Source organism: Apis laboriosa, unplaced genomic scaffold (assembly GCF_014066325.1).
Source record: "Apis laboriosa isolate Shangri-la unplaced genomic scaffold, ASM1406632v1 scaffold1_cov151, whole genome shotgun sequence".
NCBI classification, from domain to species: domain Eukaryota; kingdom Metazoa; phylum Arthropoda; class Insecta; order Hymenoptera; family Apidae; genus Apis; species Apis laboriosa.
Genome location: NW_025222279.1, coordinates 887887 through 905137, shown reverse-complemented (window position 1 = coordinate 905137; position 17251 = coordinate 887887). Strand labels below are relative to the sequence as shown.

Sequence of the window (17251 nt, the reverse complement as noted above, 5' to 3'; positions counted from 1 at the left end):
ACGACCAGACGTTACTTTGAAAAATCACTGCGTTGATTTTCCTCGAAAACAGAAGAAACGAGAGAGCTCGATAACATTCGCGATCGCGAAATTTTCTGGTTATTACTCTTCCGTTCACTGGCATCGAGTCCAACGCTTCTCGGATCATCCCACTCGAATTTTCGCCCTCTTTAGGTAATCAGAAAGGGAGGGATCCCAGCGGAGCTTTGATTAAAGTCAAGGCTCCTTTGACAAGTAGAAAGTTTTCGGTGACCGAGAGGAATTCGAAGGGTTCTCTTCGCGACTTTGCAAGGATTTTCCTTTTTTCTTTTTTTTTTTTTTTAGACGAATGAAAGCCAACTCGATATAGAACCGGCACTGTTTCGCGCCGAAATAGAAATCTGAGAAATATGTACCGAGGTTTTCTTTGACGAGAAGAAAATTCGAAGAATCCTTTCTACTTCGTTGATTCTTTCTTTCTTTCTTTTTTTTTTTTTTTTTTTACAAGTAGAACCGTAGCACTGTTCACGTCGAAAAAACGGGGCCTGAAAAAACGAGTGTACCGAGTTCTCCTTTAACGAGAAGAAAATTTCAGTGACCTGCTCCTTGCTCGAAGAAATACGAAAGTCTCCTTTGACGAGATAAAAATTCGAAGGATTCTCTGTACGAGTTTGTGATTTTTTTCTCTTTCTTTTCTTTTCTTTCTTTTTTTTTTTTTTTTTTTTTCATAGCGAATTCACCAGTATTATTTCAAACTGAAAAGGGGCCTTAAAAAAGTACCGAGATCTCTTTTCAACGAGGAGTAAAATCCTCTTTACGACCTCGTAAAGATTATTTATTAAGAACCTGCATTTTTTCACGCCGAAATGCATTCGCACCGACGCATTCCTTTGATCAATGATCGAAAGAAATTCGAAAGCATTCTCTCGCTATTCCTTTTTCTTTTTTTTTTCTTTTTTTCCAATGAATAAAAATCAATTTACACAAGAGTGTTTCACAAAGAGGAAATCTTCTCCTCCGACAAAGAAGAAAATCCGAGAGATCCTCTCCGCAAGAATTATTATTATTATTATTATTATTATTATTCTTATTATTATTAAAAGAAGAAAGAAATATGAACTTACCATAGAACCAGCACTGTTTCACGCCGAAACGGGGCCTGAGGAACGTGTACTGAGGTTGGGGCGGAAGATGATCGAGAAGGGCGGCCAAACCGGCGACCAGAAGGGGGCCACCCCACGCGTAGCAGGCGTACACTCGTAGTCGAAGGGTCTCTTGGCCTTTCTCCAAGCTCGCCGGTCTCAGATCCCTGGAAGAAGAAAAGAAAGTGGAGAATGGTCAGTGGGGGAGAAGCCACGAAACACGAGATCGTTGTGCTCGCTTAAACGGAACGCGGACAATAAAACACTCCGGCAATCCCGCGGTAGAGTTTCAACGTGGAAGGGAGAAAAGAAGCGAGGCTCCATTAGGGAGCCAGGCGGAAATAAAGGTTTCGCGGAACGCTCTTTCGGGTGAGCGATGGCCTGTCATTTTGCGTAATCAGTGAGAAAAGAAAACGGGGGAGGGGGGAGGAAGAGATTATTGTTTCGAGGATATCGGCTCCAATTCGATAAAAATTAAATGGAATATTTAAAGAATTAGAATCGTCGATAAATCGAGTTAGAGAATACACGTGAAATAATAGAATTTTAATTGTTTTCATTGATCAATTTTTACGAACCCCTATATAACCGAAAGGATCATTCTTCTTTATCTTGAAAAAATCAAAAGTTTCGAAGACAATATGACAGGGATTGCGAATCAATTTTTCCAATTTTCTTTGTACACACAGGAGAAGATAAGAAAAATCCATTTCGATATCATCAAAGGAAATTGCAATTCGGAAAGGATTCGACATTATTAAGTATCGTTTGATCTCGACATCTCGACGTTCAAATATCGCTTTGAATGCATTTCTTTTTTTTTTTTTTTACAGAAAGAAATAGATACAATTCCTCTTTATCGCGACAAAAGGGAGAACCGTCACCGAAACGGATCGATCGATCGATCGATCGTTTCGGATCGACAAAGGCTTCTTCGACAAAAGGTAATCTACATGCGTTTCAACGAGGGCAAACAAGTCTGTGGAGTAGTAAACGGAGCAATCTATGGTGATCTATGGAAGGGTGAAAAACTAGCAGGGGTAAAACGATTGCCTTAGATGCAATTAATGCACGGCCCCTTATTCCCTACTATCGAATACCGAGACTTTTTCTCGGCAAAAGGGGTGCAGACAGGAGAGAGAGCGATAGTTTCCACGCGCGCGTTTCCGAGTTCGCTCGGAAAGTTTCGCTGCCATTAGCATCAGCCCTGACGGCGACCCGCCGTTATTATGCAATTCAAAGAAGCTTGTGTGTTTCAACTTCGACAGATCGTCTCGTTGCCCCGTTTCTCGCTCGCGGAAACTATCCCCTCCTCTGAGCAGCGGACAATCCACCACCGACTGCACTCGCGTCGAAAGCTTGCATAAACTGAAATTTCTCCGCAGCCACCGCGGAGCCGAAAAGTCTACGAAGTGAAACGCAATAAGGAGAAGAGAGGGCACGATTCTGGCACGAGTCCAAAAATGAAGGAATCGAGATGAGAAAAAGGATGACGATGGTTTGCGCTTTGGAAATTGTGAAAATTGTGAGCTTTTCTTTTTTTAATAACTCTTTCGAATTATATATTATTCTTTAATATATTCGTTAAAAAAAGAGGAGAGAGAGAGAGAAAATTAGATTTTTTTGAGGGGATTAAGATAACCTTTACCTTTACAATCATTCTTAAAAGAAAGAGTGAAGAATTCGTGGAAAAAATATATATTAAAAATTGGATTGGAATCTAGATCTAGCATACGTTTTGGCGCTTTGACGAAGGATTCCACACACGAGGTCGATGCAGCTATAATCGAGCCGACGATTAAGAGGATAATCGCGGAGGTAATTAGCGAAAGAACACGATTCCATCTCACTGCGTTGGTGGACGTGATCGCGAGCTAAACTTATGGCTATAGCCTATACCCGATATTACGTTACATTAACGAGCTCGAGCAATTAACTCGCCTCTCACTTTCCGCATCTAGGAGATATGCAACGCGTGATCAAAAATGGCCACGTTTCGCTTGCAGCCCGACTGGCGCCACCGATGCGTTTCGCTTGTCCCGTTTTATTTGAATTTTCACTTTTTGACAATAGAGCCGCGTCGTTACGCCCGACATTTGCCATATCCGCAGTGACGTCGGTTCAGATAGGGTGCGATTTACGAGTAACAACCCCTCCGCTCTAAAGCCCCGTTGTGTTTCGGCCGCGCGACCCCTTCCTCCCCTGTCCGTGCAAGGGGAGGGATGTTGCTGTTATAGCGACGTTAAACTAGCCAGACAATGACGAGGCCTCGTTGCTTCGACGGTCATTGCTCGTAATATCGGGGTCGGCCGTCGAAATTTAATTATTTCGGTGTCCCGTTAATAAGTCCGACCCCTTAATTTCGAACCGACTCTGTTATTCAGCGGTTCCTTCGATCATTGTATTACACCCCCGTTTCCAATTTTAACACTTTCGCCCCCTCCCTCCCTCCCTGCTAATTTCGAAATATCCTTTCAAGTAAAATTACGCGATGATATCCACATTACGCGATAATTAACGTTCTCCTAGTTTTTTTTTCTTTTTAACCGTGAACTTTTTTCCTGACTTTTTGATTTTTTAATTTCGTTTTATACACATCGTCTGTGGCAAAATTTCCTTTGGATGGATCTTATTGCACGAACGAATTCTGTAACGAAGTAGCCAAGACTTTTAACAAAAGAATTCGCTCATATTAGTTTAAGGGGGATACTTTTTCTCGAGATTCGAATGAAAAACACCGGGCATCGTAATTTTGTCAATTCGTCGGATTGAAGGGGTTTTTAACGCCTCGAGAAATTCGCCGCGAGATCCCGCTGCGAGGGAGCGAGAGCTGGAGATATTAATTCCCGGTGGCACGACTCATTTCCGGGAACGCTAATTAGCCATCACCGCGGTCGTGGCGCGCGATTAGTTGCCTCCCGTCCGGTCGGAAGAGAAAGTTTCCCGCGTCGGAAGAAAAGAGGGGGTTGGAGGTCTGGTTTTCGCTTCGAGCGTCGGCGCCACGATAATTTTCCCTCTGGTGTCCCGGCTGAAAATGGAACGAAACGGAGGGAAAACGCATTAAACATCGCTCCCGGGAAAATTAGGGTGATGGTTACAACTTTGTTCCCCCTCAATCGTCCCTCCTACGCGAACGCGTATGGCAAATATTTTTATGTCTCTCTTTTATCTTCCCTTTCGTTTCCTTTCACGGGGGAAGAAAGGAAGGAAGGAAGGAAGGAAGGAAGTGTCGTATCGTGGATGCCTCTCTGGCCACGGTACGACGATTCGCGATACGACGACGTCTTCTCTACGAAGAGGATTATTACACACGGACCCGTCCTCGAAAGTATAATCCATTGTCGGAGCGCGGAAGAGATAAAGGTTATTTTTGTAATAATGGATTCGCCTGGGAAGAGTTTTCATTCGCGTAGAGGAGGATCGAAGAGATCCTCCTCTCGATGAGACGCGTTCTATTATCGCGGGGCGAGCATGCGAGACACGAAGGATGTGGAATGAACATAGAGAGAGAGAGAGAGAGAGAGGGTTTCCAGGCTTAATCCTGACAAAGGACTCGTCGGAATAGCTTCTTTTAATTGTATCCTGTCACCGTGGCTATTTATCGTTCGTATTTGCGAACGGGAAAAAAAGGGGAGGAGGAAGAAGGTCGGTCGTAAAAGGGTGCCATTAAACCTTCGTACGAGGGCAAATCGTCTCGCGGTTAAACCACGTCCACGGATTAAAGTTATTAAAAGTATCCGAGAGAGGCGTACGCGAATACAAACATTCGAAGCGATTCTCTCCTACCTTTTTCTCTCTCTCGTTTCGCCATTTTAACGCCCATTGAAACCTCACGTTTCGACCCACCTTTGAGTTGTCCGCCACCTCGACAACTTTATATATATTTATATATATATATCTCTGTACCGGGGAATAAAAGTTGTGGAGGAAAAATTCGTAGAATTACAAACGTCTCGGCCATCACCCCGCTTGGTTTCCCCTCTCTCCGTGTATATCTCCGTGGCGCACGCCCGTGGACCTTAATACAGAGCGGAGACGTAAACGTCGCCGACTGTCTCCGAGGCTAGAACGTGTACCAGAGGCAGCCCTATATTTATCTGTCCGATATGGTAATTATACGGACGGCAATTAGCGGCGTAGCCAGTTAGAGAGGTAGAGAGACCGCTTGGCAGACGGTATCGCGCCATACCTCGTGGAGAATACGGAACGGAACTGGAACCAGAGAGGGAAAGAGTAAGAGAGAGAGAGAGAGAGAGAGAGAGGGATCGTTACGCGTATTTCACGATGGCCGGGGAAGATATTATTTATCTTGTGGTACGTCCGTGAATGCGGAAAAAAAGTCACGGTCGTTGCGGAAAAGTTGGACGACCTGCTTTACGCTTCTTACAATTATGGCGATATACTTTGAAAAATTTCCGCGATTCTCTCCGAAGTTGGCCATTTTAATTCAGATATACGATCTTTCTGGGTTCTTTGAAAGCAAGCTTGGCGTAATAATTTTATATCGATCTTGTTGCGTTGATTCTCACTCTCCTGTACGTAAATTTAAAATCATCGTCATGAAAGCGAAAAGAGCTCAAATAATTTTGAAGGATTTGCAAGATGATCTTCAAATAGCCTCTCCTTGTTAGAGAATAAATAATCGAATCGATTAAGGAATTAAAAAAGTGAATCGAAGAAATCGTCGAAGAACAAGTCTAGAAATCTAGTCCCAAGTTAGAGTTATAATAAACGAGACGCAATTACATTTTTCTCTGGTTTGTGGACAAATCAATTTTATCCCAAAGGGATTCTCAGCTGGATGGAATAAGAAGATCCCCTCCCAAAGAAGAAAGTTTCGAAGGCCGAAAGAAAGAAGATCAAGAATGATAATCCGCGACGTTCTGAGGGAAATCCAGCAAATGTTGCGTAGAAACGATAGTGCCTTCGAAAGTTTGGCGGAACGTATGGAAAGCGAGGCCAGCTTTATTGAAAAGTTTCGGCGGAGACGCGGTTAAGAGGCGCGGAGGGAAGTTGGTGTCATCGACCCGCGAGAATTTCTCACTTTCCAACTACGGCCAACACCCCCCTCACCCTGTCAATTTATCTATCCGCTTCTATTTGCCCCGTTTATCCCCCCGGACGAGATCGATCCTCGACCTTGTCCGCCGATCCGCGTTAACCTCCGCCGATTCGTTCGCGTATCCTCGATTTATCTTGATCCGCTTGGAGATTGCCGAGTTGAAAATCCGATTAATCCTCCGAATTATCCCTTCGCGGATAAATCCCATTGATGATTAACCAAATCAGATTCGCAATATCATTATCGATGCGTTATATTGTTGACTCTCGATCGAGCAACCATCTAATTCTGCGAATTCGATCGTTCCATTAATCGTCCCACTACTGATTTTGAGAGATTATAATTTCTGATTTTTCAATAATTTTTTTCGAATTTCATTGATCATATCGCGTACATATATACACGCATTTTTGTAAATCTTTGTAAATCCGCTCGTCTCGTGTTTCTAAGCGTGTCTTTAAAGCTCGGGCCGTGCTCGAGGAACAAGTAGACCGACAGAAGGACGACGTTAAAGCAAAGAAGAGACGAAGAGCGGCTCGAGAAAAGAGCAGACGGTAATTAGCCGCAATAACCGAGGATCGCGACAATTACAGGACGAGCTCTCTCTCTCTTTTTCTCAACGATTATTTATTCCTCGATATATGGAATACAAATTTCCGTATAAAGTCGAATGCGTGGAATAACGTATCCACGTGATCGATATCTTACCGATAATTTGCCGGAAATTAGATATTAGACAGGCGGGGGATAAAGGAGGAGGGGCTTGTTCGACACTTTGGCGAGATCGTTATACCGAATATAACGTCTCCTTTTCGACTCTCTCCCCTTCACGACTCCGTTTTCACCCCTTTCGCGAGATCACGGGGTGAACTCGGCGCAGAGAGAGGAGTAATTGAAGACGAGCGCGGACGCGGGAAACGCGGAGGGCAATGACGCCGCCTCGGCTCGCGCAGAATTTTCAATATACCGACGTTGCGTCGCCGAAGCGATTACGGCAATTAGAGAGCGAAAGGGTTGTGGGCTCGGTAGACGGAGGAGAAGGGTGGAGGAATAATTTATGCGGCACACGTGGCCCTCTCGCACGGCATTCTTGGAAAGTTTCCTCGAGGCGCGGACGACGATCGTGTTGGAAATCGTGTAACGTGCTTCAAGTTCTTTTTCCCTCCACTCGTTGTGCTTTCCATTATACGATCTATAGGCAGACCTTCTTCGCCTTTATTTCCAATTCATATTTTTCAAGGGAAAAAACGGTGAAAGTATCGCTCGTATAGCATCCTTTGCTTCGAGTTTGAATTACCTTTCCTTTGGAATAAGCGTTTCGATCCGCTCCCCATCAATTTTATATTCGAGTTCAAGATCGTAACGGAGCTTCGAATTTTCATGTAAAACACGCGATCGAGAAAATAGAGAAAACTATACCCTATTAAAGTCAGTCTTTCTTCATTAATTCTTATCGAGATGCAAGGATTCGTTCCATAATGTTTGAAACATTGGTATTATGAATGGGCAACTTTCGGTTTTTTTTATTGGAATCGCTTACTATGTTCTTCCAAGAATCTGGAGGCTCTCTGTTGTCTAGAGTTTAGGATAGGTCAGTGAGACAAGATACGTAAACACGCGTAAAGATAGCAAGCGAATGAAAAACAAAGTTTCAAAGGACAAATGCCTCTATTAATCATTCATCCTCGAAATTATAACCAAATTCTGTCCAATTTTTAATAAATAACCAAAACCCCTCGTCGAATCAAGAGAATATTCTCGATCGAGATCGCGTTTTATCATCGATCAAAACTTTTCCTCCCCCTCTTTCTTCGAGTCAAGAAAGAGTTACGCTCCTTTCCACGAAGAAAGTGTTACGGTAGGTCTAGGTTAGATCTAGGTTAGCGACAGACACCCTGGAAATTGAAAGTGTCAGAATCTTTTCATTGCCACGATAAAGTCAACTTGTGACTCACGTAAGCGCGATAACAGGGGTGAAACGGCCGAGTGTTCACGTGTCGTCGAAGCCTCGCGTGCCGCACGAACCAACCGCGCCAACCACTGTACTTTTCCCGGGGGAAACATTGTCTCCCCCTCCCCCCTTCCCCCCCCCCTCGTCCTTCGCAATTGCCGCAAACGAAAAGGAGGGAGGCGTGCCGGAACACATCCATCGCGAGAACCTTCATTACCCGGTGAACGAGAGGAACGTTCGACGACTGAGAAATTCCACGGTGGAATTCACCCGAAGAAACTTTGCGTCTCTCTATGAGATACAGGCATAGCTCTCGGTTAAATCTCGGTAAAATTTATCTCGATCAATCCTGACATTTATCTTAACGATCTCGGTGGAAAGAAGGAAAGAGAATATAGATACTGTTGACAGTAAAAACAATAAATAAAAATTTAATATTTAGCTGAATGAGTATATTTAATTATGCGTGATTGCGCGTATCTGTTTATAAACATTTGAAACAATTGTGTATCGAAGAGAAACAAATAGGTATCAACTAAGAAATAATGATGTTGCTGGCAACATTCAATAATAAAAACAAAAATTTTGTGAACTTTAAATTCTATAACAGATACAAGGAGAAATAGTTTTAATTCCAAGTAAGAGGAAAATCGATCAAAGTTTTTATCGCACTTTCTCTATTTATGTGTTTTAAATCGAAGAAGAAGGAACTTTAAACACGTGTCCACTGGACGACGTTTTTAAAAATCGCAATGCTTCTCGACTGATCGAAGAAGAGAGAGCAGGATCGATGATCGATCGCGTCCCGAGAAACGAACGAAGCGTGCTGCATCCGAGAGGAATGCGCGTCCTTGACGTAACTGGTTCGAGGAATGCCGTTGCATAATCGGGGAGAAACCACCGGAGGTGGAAAGATCGACGTGCATAGTTACCAGCTCTCCCTCTCTCTCTCTCTCTTTGGAACAACTCTCGGCCTGGAACAACGGCCTTGAGACTAATAAACGTGGTTCAGCGTCTCAAAAACAAGGGGGAACGAAGCGAATACGAGGTACAGACACACCTGTCTGTCTTCGAGTTTAAAAGAAAAATAGTTGGAACAGAGGAGTCGTTGTAGCGTTGCGCGCTGGATAGAAGAAATTATATAACCTGCCAAGAAGAAAAAGAAGAAGAGGAGGACTGCACGGACGGCAGTGAGAAGATGTCAGGTGTTTGTTGACGCGGATAACCGAACGACAACAGACGAGGGAAGGCGGAGGGAGAAAGATGAGGGTGGAGTTTGGGGTCACACGTAGGCGCAGAGAGGGTGGCGAAGTCGCTAATGGAGGAAAAACAGAAGGGACCAGAAGGAAAACAAACAGCGGGAGGAGGGTTGGGAGGAGAACAAGCTATCGAGGCGCTCACCACCCGGTCTTCTGGCTCCCCCTCGAGCGGTAACGAAGAGCGACTTCTTCTTCCGACACGCTCCATCGACTATGACGAAACGTCGCCTCGCCTAAAACTGGCCGGGGGGTTGATATTCAAAACACAACCGCCGCGACAATATTGATCCACTTAACGGTTTAGAGAAAAACTCGTTCAGACGGGGCTTAGGGGCGTCGTGCGTAGGGTGGTAGAGTGGAAGAGGAGGGGAGGGGAAGGAGGAGAGCCGCGAAGAAGAGAGAACAAAGTGCAGCCGCGATGACTACTCGGTGGTATTGGATGTCGACACGGGGGCGAGAAACCGAAATGTCATCGTCCTTTGTAATCTATGGCGCGGCTAGGGGGTTGGCCGAATCGATTTCGGCGTCATTTTCTTCTGGCTGGAGAGACGCGGGAGAAATTTTCAACGATATTTCTTTTATTTTCTTTTTTTTTCGCCGGATAATGAAAATTGGACGGGTATCCGATAATTGTCCGGATTATCTCGGTTCACGGGCAGATATTTCAATTAATTCATTAACAGATCTCTCTCGCGGCGCATATAAACAAGCCGCGGATTTAATTAATCCCGCAACGCGTCCTCGATATTTATTGTGTCGAGCTGTGCGTCCACCACAGTTTTCGATAAACCAGCGTCATTATAAATCAAATTTCCTTTCCCCAAATTTCCTCCTGGAGCGCGGACAACCGAGCCCGTACCTACCGGAATAGAAGGGAAAACGACAATGTCGCGCGGAAACTTAATATTTCGAAAAAAGGAAAATTGGATAAAAAAAAAGGACGGGCCGAAATAACAAACTCGAACGATGCCCGCGCGTCCGATAATCCATTCCCCCTTCCCATTAATTAATACCTATTCTTCATATTTCATTTCCTCCGTTGAAGCGCGGATGGAGAGTTCAGGGCCTGAACACCTGATAGGAGGGGGAAAGAAAAGGAAAAAGAAGCGAAAAGGAAAGTGGAAATCGGCTTTCATCCGCGGATGAGCAGAAGAATAACGGTTGGTAGTCTGTCGCGCGAGCCCTGACGCGATATAATTTCCTGGAGAAGAGGGTTGAGACGTTCGCTCATGACTCCAGACACCTCTTTTTTATTTTATTTATTTTTATTTTTTTCAAAGCTTCATTCGACTCGCTTCTCTTTCCACAATCCACTTCCTCCTCTTCCTCCTCCTCTCTTCATCTCTCTTTTTGCGTGTCGCGAAAGCCTTTCCAGGTGTTAGCTGTTTAAACGTTGTCACGGTTGTAAAAGAAGATGATTGGGGGGGTTAAGGGAGGAAGAAAGGAAGGAAGGAAATGAATGGTGGAAGGATCGTGTACTCGAGGATCGTGCAGATTGTTTGGCGGTTCCACGAGTGGTTATCTGCAAATGAAGGGCCACAAATGCGGAACAGTAGAGGAATCCGGTGGTAAGGAATGGCCAGGAGAAATTGCGGGGATGTCGAAGTTTATTCTGGAAGAAAGCAGGGAAGAGAGGAGATAGAGAGTGTGGATCAGAAGGGATGGTTGTGGCGACGGTGGTGTCGAACCGACAGTCGCCGTGGTGGCTGTTGGTAGTTTGTTCGCGTATAATTCGATCACCAGAGGGGAATTATTGTTCTAACGGATCCCTTCCGCGACATTAGAGCGCCCTTCTTCCCCCTGGAAAGAAGAGATAACGATCGAAATGGACCTCCATTTTTCTGGCTTTCTATAGAACGTCAAACGACGAACAAGTGGACGTTCTATTTGGAAATCTAATCCATCACTGGATCGATCGTATTCCTGCTTCTGTAAAAATTGGCCAAGACCTTTGTAATTTTCCTCGACCGATTATAAACTACAAATTTTATAATATCTCGTTCATAGATCGAGCTGAGTTCGAGAGAATGCTGGAAGAATTAAAAAACAGGGGAGAAAGAAAGTTGTTGGGCGAAGGAAGAAATCGAGATCGAGAAGGAAAGGATATCGAAGAGTGATCGTTCGATCTCGAGACGAGCAGACGGAAGATTTTTCTCCAAGATTGAACGACACGGTGGAATCGTTATGCGCGAAACTTCGAATATCCCTCGGATATCTGGATACGGATACCTGCCAGATAAATATCCACGAAACTACGCATATTTTTCACGATCGTTTATCCGGAATATCGTTCGTTCCGTACGCTACATTTCTCACGCAGTCTCGGGGAAAAACCATCTCCCCCTCCTCCCCTAAGATTTTCATAGAAAAAGCCGAGCATCCTTGCCAAAAACTTGTATACATCGTGTCTATCTACCTCTATTTTGTATCTCCAAATCATTTCCATTTTGCGAATTTAGCGATGTCCTCGAATTTATTGATATTTAATTTATTGATATTCGAGTTTACGAAGTATATACGTATTTCGTATCATCGATAATAAAAACTCGATGGTTGAAATTTTTTTCTTTTCTTTTACGGAGAAGAATTGTTTTTAAGTCTCGATCCTAAGTTGTCTCCAAGTTTTGTTTTCTCGAGACGGTTGATCGCAGTGAATTCTCCGGTGAACCGAAATTATGCAACCGGATCGATACTTGGAAAACTGTCAATCGAATTCTGGCCAAGGGACGATGGGTCGAAACCGCAAATCCGCAAGACCGGCGTGGTCCGAATCAGGCGAAGGAAGCTCTTTGACGTCGAACTGTGTACGGAAGCGGCGTTCAACCCTTCCCTCGACACCATTTGCCGAGGCGATAGCGTCGATAAATGGCCATTAGTCCGCCATGTTCACCCACAAAACCGAAATGCACGCGTGCCATTGATAGACCGGAAGCCGATTTTCGCCCGGCAGTTAAGCCCGAACACCGAGTTTTCGGCGAGGAAAATCGTGCCGGCCTTCGATCGACGATTCAACTCTCGCCCTGGAACGGCTTAATCGAGGATGTAATTACTCGCTTCCGCCTGTTATGCCCTGTTTCGATTTTGCCTGGCCCACAAGGAGAGAGGAAATTTCGTTTCTTCAAGAGAGATACTATTTGCGAGCAGATGTCGTTAAATTTGAAATCGAAGTAAGAATGGAGTCGTTAAAACGAGAGAAACGAGGAAATGTATCTCTTTACTTTGTATTTACAAGATTATTCTAACGTTGAAGTTTTCGTAATTTTATGGAAATTATATGGAATCCTTGGGAGCTTTGGAAACGATTGAATTTGAATTAATTCGATTAATTGGGATTAAAAGGAAGGAATCGAGGATTTCTGATTTAAGAATGAGAATGGGAAAGAATAATAATTCTTTCGTCACGATAGCTAATCGTCACTGTAATCTGTGTTTCGAAACGCATATAAAATGCGTTGAGCGCGTGCCGCCAACCGGTCGTACGGAGTCTCGTCGCTTGTAAAAATGGCGAAAAAAAGTAGGCCACGTTTAAAGACCTTCGAGTTTCAAGTGGTCCAACTTCTTCGGCCTCGTAAGATCCTTGTCTAATTAATAAGCGGCGCTTGTTGATGCGCGTTCAGCTTGTAACAGCGAGACGTGTTTTTGCCGGTGGCGTCGCTGCCACTCGAATCGACGGAAATAAGAGGTTTCGGGTTACTGGCAAACGATTTCTTTCAACGATCCGAACACACTTTATGACTACATGTTTGTCGAAGAGCCGTCCAAGAGTCACGCGACCCGGAATCGATCCTAGATTGCTCATCCTTTTCCACAAGAAAGACATTTTACTTTTGCATAATTACCGTGCCGGATATCTGCAATTACAATTAAAATTGTGAACACCAATTAATTACGTTGCTCCTAGTAATCTTGCAGGTTTTTTACAATACAATTTTAAGAGCTAAAACTTATTTTATTGTATTCTAGAAAAAATATCAACGATTCTGGATATTTTCTTCCCTTCGTTTCGATCGATTGTTTGAAAACAAAAATAAAAATCTAATAAAACGAGACTGCAATACACTTGAACATATTCTTCCAAGATATTCAATCAAGTTGCACGTAACCAATTCTAACAAGTTCCCCAACAGCTTGTGCGTTTAACAGCCGTTATCGTCGCAACAATCTTTCCTCCAGCAACGCGTTCACCTTATCTCTTTTATTGCACGTTTTCCGTATCAAGCACGGGCTAGAATACTTACATCCTTCCCTTTTTTCTTTCGTTCAAACTCGAGCTCGAGTTTGAAAGGGACCGATGTCAACGTTTCTCTCTACGCGTTTCGTTCGCTTCTCGAAAGAGATCCTGAGGGGAGGAATGGCGGACGAGAAGAGCCATCGAGGAGATTCGAGTTTATGGAGGAGACCGCGAGAAATTCTAGGTTTACGAGCGATAAAACCGACACGGAGGTCGAGGCTCGTGCACTTCGCGGCTTTTCAAGCCTTTTTTGCGACTCTCTCGTTCGCTGGCGCCTTCAACCGGAGCACTGGATTGTCCTACCACCTCTTGGCAAACGACGATGGAATCATAAAGTGGCGAGAGATATACACGGCTCTTCGACTCTGTTACATTAGTCGTTCTATGGTCCCTCGATGGAGATAATAAATAACGAAGTATATATATATATTGCGATCGTGGTTCCAATGGATTTTTGTAACACCTCGTCGCACTACGAAAACTTTGAACGAATTTCACGATGATATTTTATTACTTTTATTCCGTGTGATCGGAATTCATTCGATTTTGTAACGTTTATAATCCACAAAAACATTGAATAAATAGGTATTATTTATCGCTTATTAATTCGAGAGTTTCGTAGAAATCGATCGAGTGGTCGACTCGATTGGAGTACGTGCGACCACATGCGTCCTAGGAACGAATGCCTGTGTTTAAAGAAACTTTAATGGAAGGCCATCGAGAGAATCGCGAGAACGTGTCGAGAGTTTAATTTACTTTAATAGCCCTCGTGCCGATCAATCGGCCGATTCTATACTAATAAATTTATCAAAAAATCAGAAGAATCTTCGGACGAAACTCGGCTCTCCTCCATCAATTGGATACTGCCAACGTATAGATTTATAGTCCCTATCGACTTGAAAGGGAGTGCATTGAGCATCGAGCACTCGCAGGCCAATAATAAGAAAACAAGAAAATAAGCGGCTAGCCACAAAGAAAACGAAACGCAGGGGCGAAAAACGGCCGGATTAATCGATCGGCGGCCAGACGCGCGTGCAGCAACAGCGCGAGCCATTCAACCGATTACAAACAACCTTCTGATCGACTGGCGGAGCGCGGCACACCAGCACACGTGCACACGGCGCAAAGACAAGCGCAACAACGTCTTGAATCCCGAAGAGACATCGCGGAGAGGGAATCTCGGCCGCAAGAAACGCATTACCAGCGAGATAAATGAAAACCGAACGATAAGCTCGCGTACAGCTTGTCTCGTTTGCGATCGTTTCACCCTGGCTAACAGCGCGTGACACGCGCGAGGGTGCGCAGCTCTCCGCGCTGACAAATGTGTCATAATGCATCTACCGATAAAAAACTCGCGTGCGAATCACTCGTTTCTTGCCACCAATCGTTGCAAACCTCGTTTCCTCTTCCTCGTTCGCTTGCGTTTTTAACCATATATATATATATATATCTTGCTGTTAGATTAAATGCATTCGATGTGCGATATTCAAAATTGATGAGCAGCTGTTATCTCGAAAGGGTTCGCGCGAAAAACGTTGGACGAGAGTAGGACCTTTCCATCTGTCCATCTATCTATCTCTCTTCCGAGATCGGTAAAATGAAATATCAATTTATACGAATAATTTTTTCGTATTTAAATAACAGTTTTTACCGATTTTTGTTTTATATTATTACATCCTGGACGAATATCTTACTGTCCTTATTAGGGTTCCACTCGAGTCTCGGAAAAGCCAGATCTTCGAGCAATATATATCCTTACTAATATATTACTATTATAATATATTACTATTATAAATTATTATCAACGCAAATCTGTTTTCAATTATCTCGTAATGAACATTAGCAAAAGTGACTTTGGTGTTGATCTTTATCCAATCCACCGCGTAACACCTTCAAACGAATGCAAATCCACCGACTCTTAATCCCCTGTTCGCTACAGGATTTCGAAGGACGATTCCCATAGCCGTGTGCACCGCGATGAGATTCCTCGCAGCAGAAACTCGAGCACGGTGGTCTCGCGCTAAAAATAGAGAAACGATCCAGATCCTTCCTAATCGCGTCCTCGAGGGAGGAAACGAGATTAACGTCCAACTTGCGTTTCGCACAGACGCAAGACTCGCGGGGTTGTTCGGCTGCCATTAGCGAAACCGTCTGCCCGGATGAAAGGTTCAAGCTGGCCGTTCGCGCCTAGCGGAATAACTGCTCGGCCCATTAGGCCTGAATCCGGCTTAAGCGACAACGACGACGACGACGACTTCTTGGCCCGACTTCCTTTCTTTCCTCTTTGAATATCCCCTCCTCTTTTTCTTTTTCAGGCAAGCTGGCCACGGTTCGAAAAATACTCTCGGCTCGAGAGTGTCCCCGACGGCGTTGAAAAAAATTATTTATCGGAATTATTCCACGCGAAATCGAACTCGAGAAACTCCGCCTCGTTACGCATTCATGCGATCCCCTCTATTATGATCCATATTGCGCCACGGTGAAAGGCGGCGAGGGGTGGAAGAAGAAGAAAGAAAAGAAGAAGAAGGAGGAGGAGGAGGAGGAGGAGGAGGAAAAGTCTCTTCTTCTTTCGTTGGCGGAAGTTCGGTCACCCACGATCGACAACAAAGAAACCATTCTTGACGCGGGCCCCACGACCTTTTTTCCGCTTCGCCCGCGATCGTCTACTCTCTTTCTCTCTCTCTCTCTCTCTCTCTCTTCGCTTTCATCGAAACTTGCGACTCGTTATTGTGTCGTCTCTGTGAAATAATAGGAGGTAGGGAGAGATTGCGGCTGTGATTTCAACGAGGAACAGTTTTGGATATATTTTTGCCCCCCTTTTTTCTCCTTGGTATCGTATCCTATGCCTTGTTAATTTCTCGTTACGTGCCACGCAATTTTCAATGTATGATCGAAGGTAAAAATATTTCAAATTGCATATTTCGAGGAGAAGAGTGAAACGTTTTATCGTTTTCTTCTTATTTTATTTAATAATAAATAAGAGATAACTTCGAAGTAGTATCGTGAGATGAAATTGTCTGGAACATTGCTGTTTAAAGATCAACGAGACGATCTCTCGTCGTTTCATCGTCACATTTACAATTCGAGGATCATCAAAATTAACTTAATTCAAGCATCTAATTAATTCGGTTAAAAATATCGATTGGCAGGATCCTACGAATCGGTCGAGCAATTCCCATCCGGAAGATTTGCTTCCTCCTTTCCCTCGAGATCAGCTTCCAAATCGTATGCGCGTTTTCTTTTTCCCAAATCCGGTGGAATCCTCTCCCCGTGAGAGAGGATAGGCACGCGAAAATCCGGGGAGAAGAGGCGGCGGGTGGGGAAGGAAGACGGGCGAAACAAGAGGAAGAATGGAACTCGTGGCGGGATCTGAAGTCTGGCTTTGGCAGAAAAATCTTTCCTACGCGGCTGCACGTCCGATCAGGCCGATTGGCTCGTCTGCATTCGCTTTTTCTCCCCGTTCGGTTATTCTTAACCAAACGCCGAAACGACGGCACGTCTCACCCTATTTCCGTTCCGCGAGGATAACGCGGAATATTCCGAGAAGGAGAATTTTGATATTGGGATCCGTGTTCGAAACCAACCATTGGATTTATGGGCCTAGATCGATGACTAATTGCGATGAGT

At 44.3% G+C, this 17251-nt stretch overlaps 1 protein-coding gene across 1 annotated transcript in view; it reads right to left on the bottom strand.

Moving 5' to 3' along the window:
- LOC122712209 (probable G-protein coupled receptor Mth-like 1) overlaps window positions 1–17251 on the bottom strand; it is a 154757-nt gene that overhangs the window by 30780 nt on the left and 106726 nt on the right. Inside the window, exon 5 of the mRNA XM_043931655.1 lies at window positions 1104–1288. Within this exon, the coding sequence (XP_043787590.1) occupies window positions 1104–1288 (185 nt within the window). The remainder of the gene's footprint in view (window positions 1–1103; window positions 1289–17251) is intronic.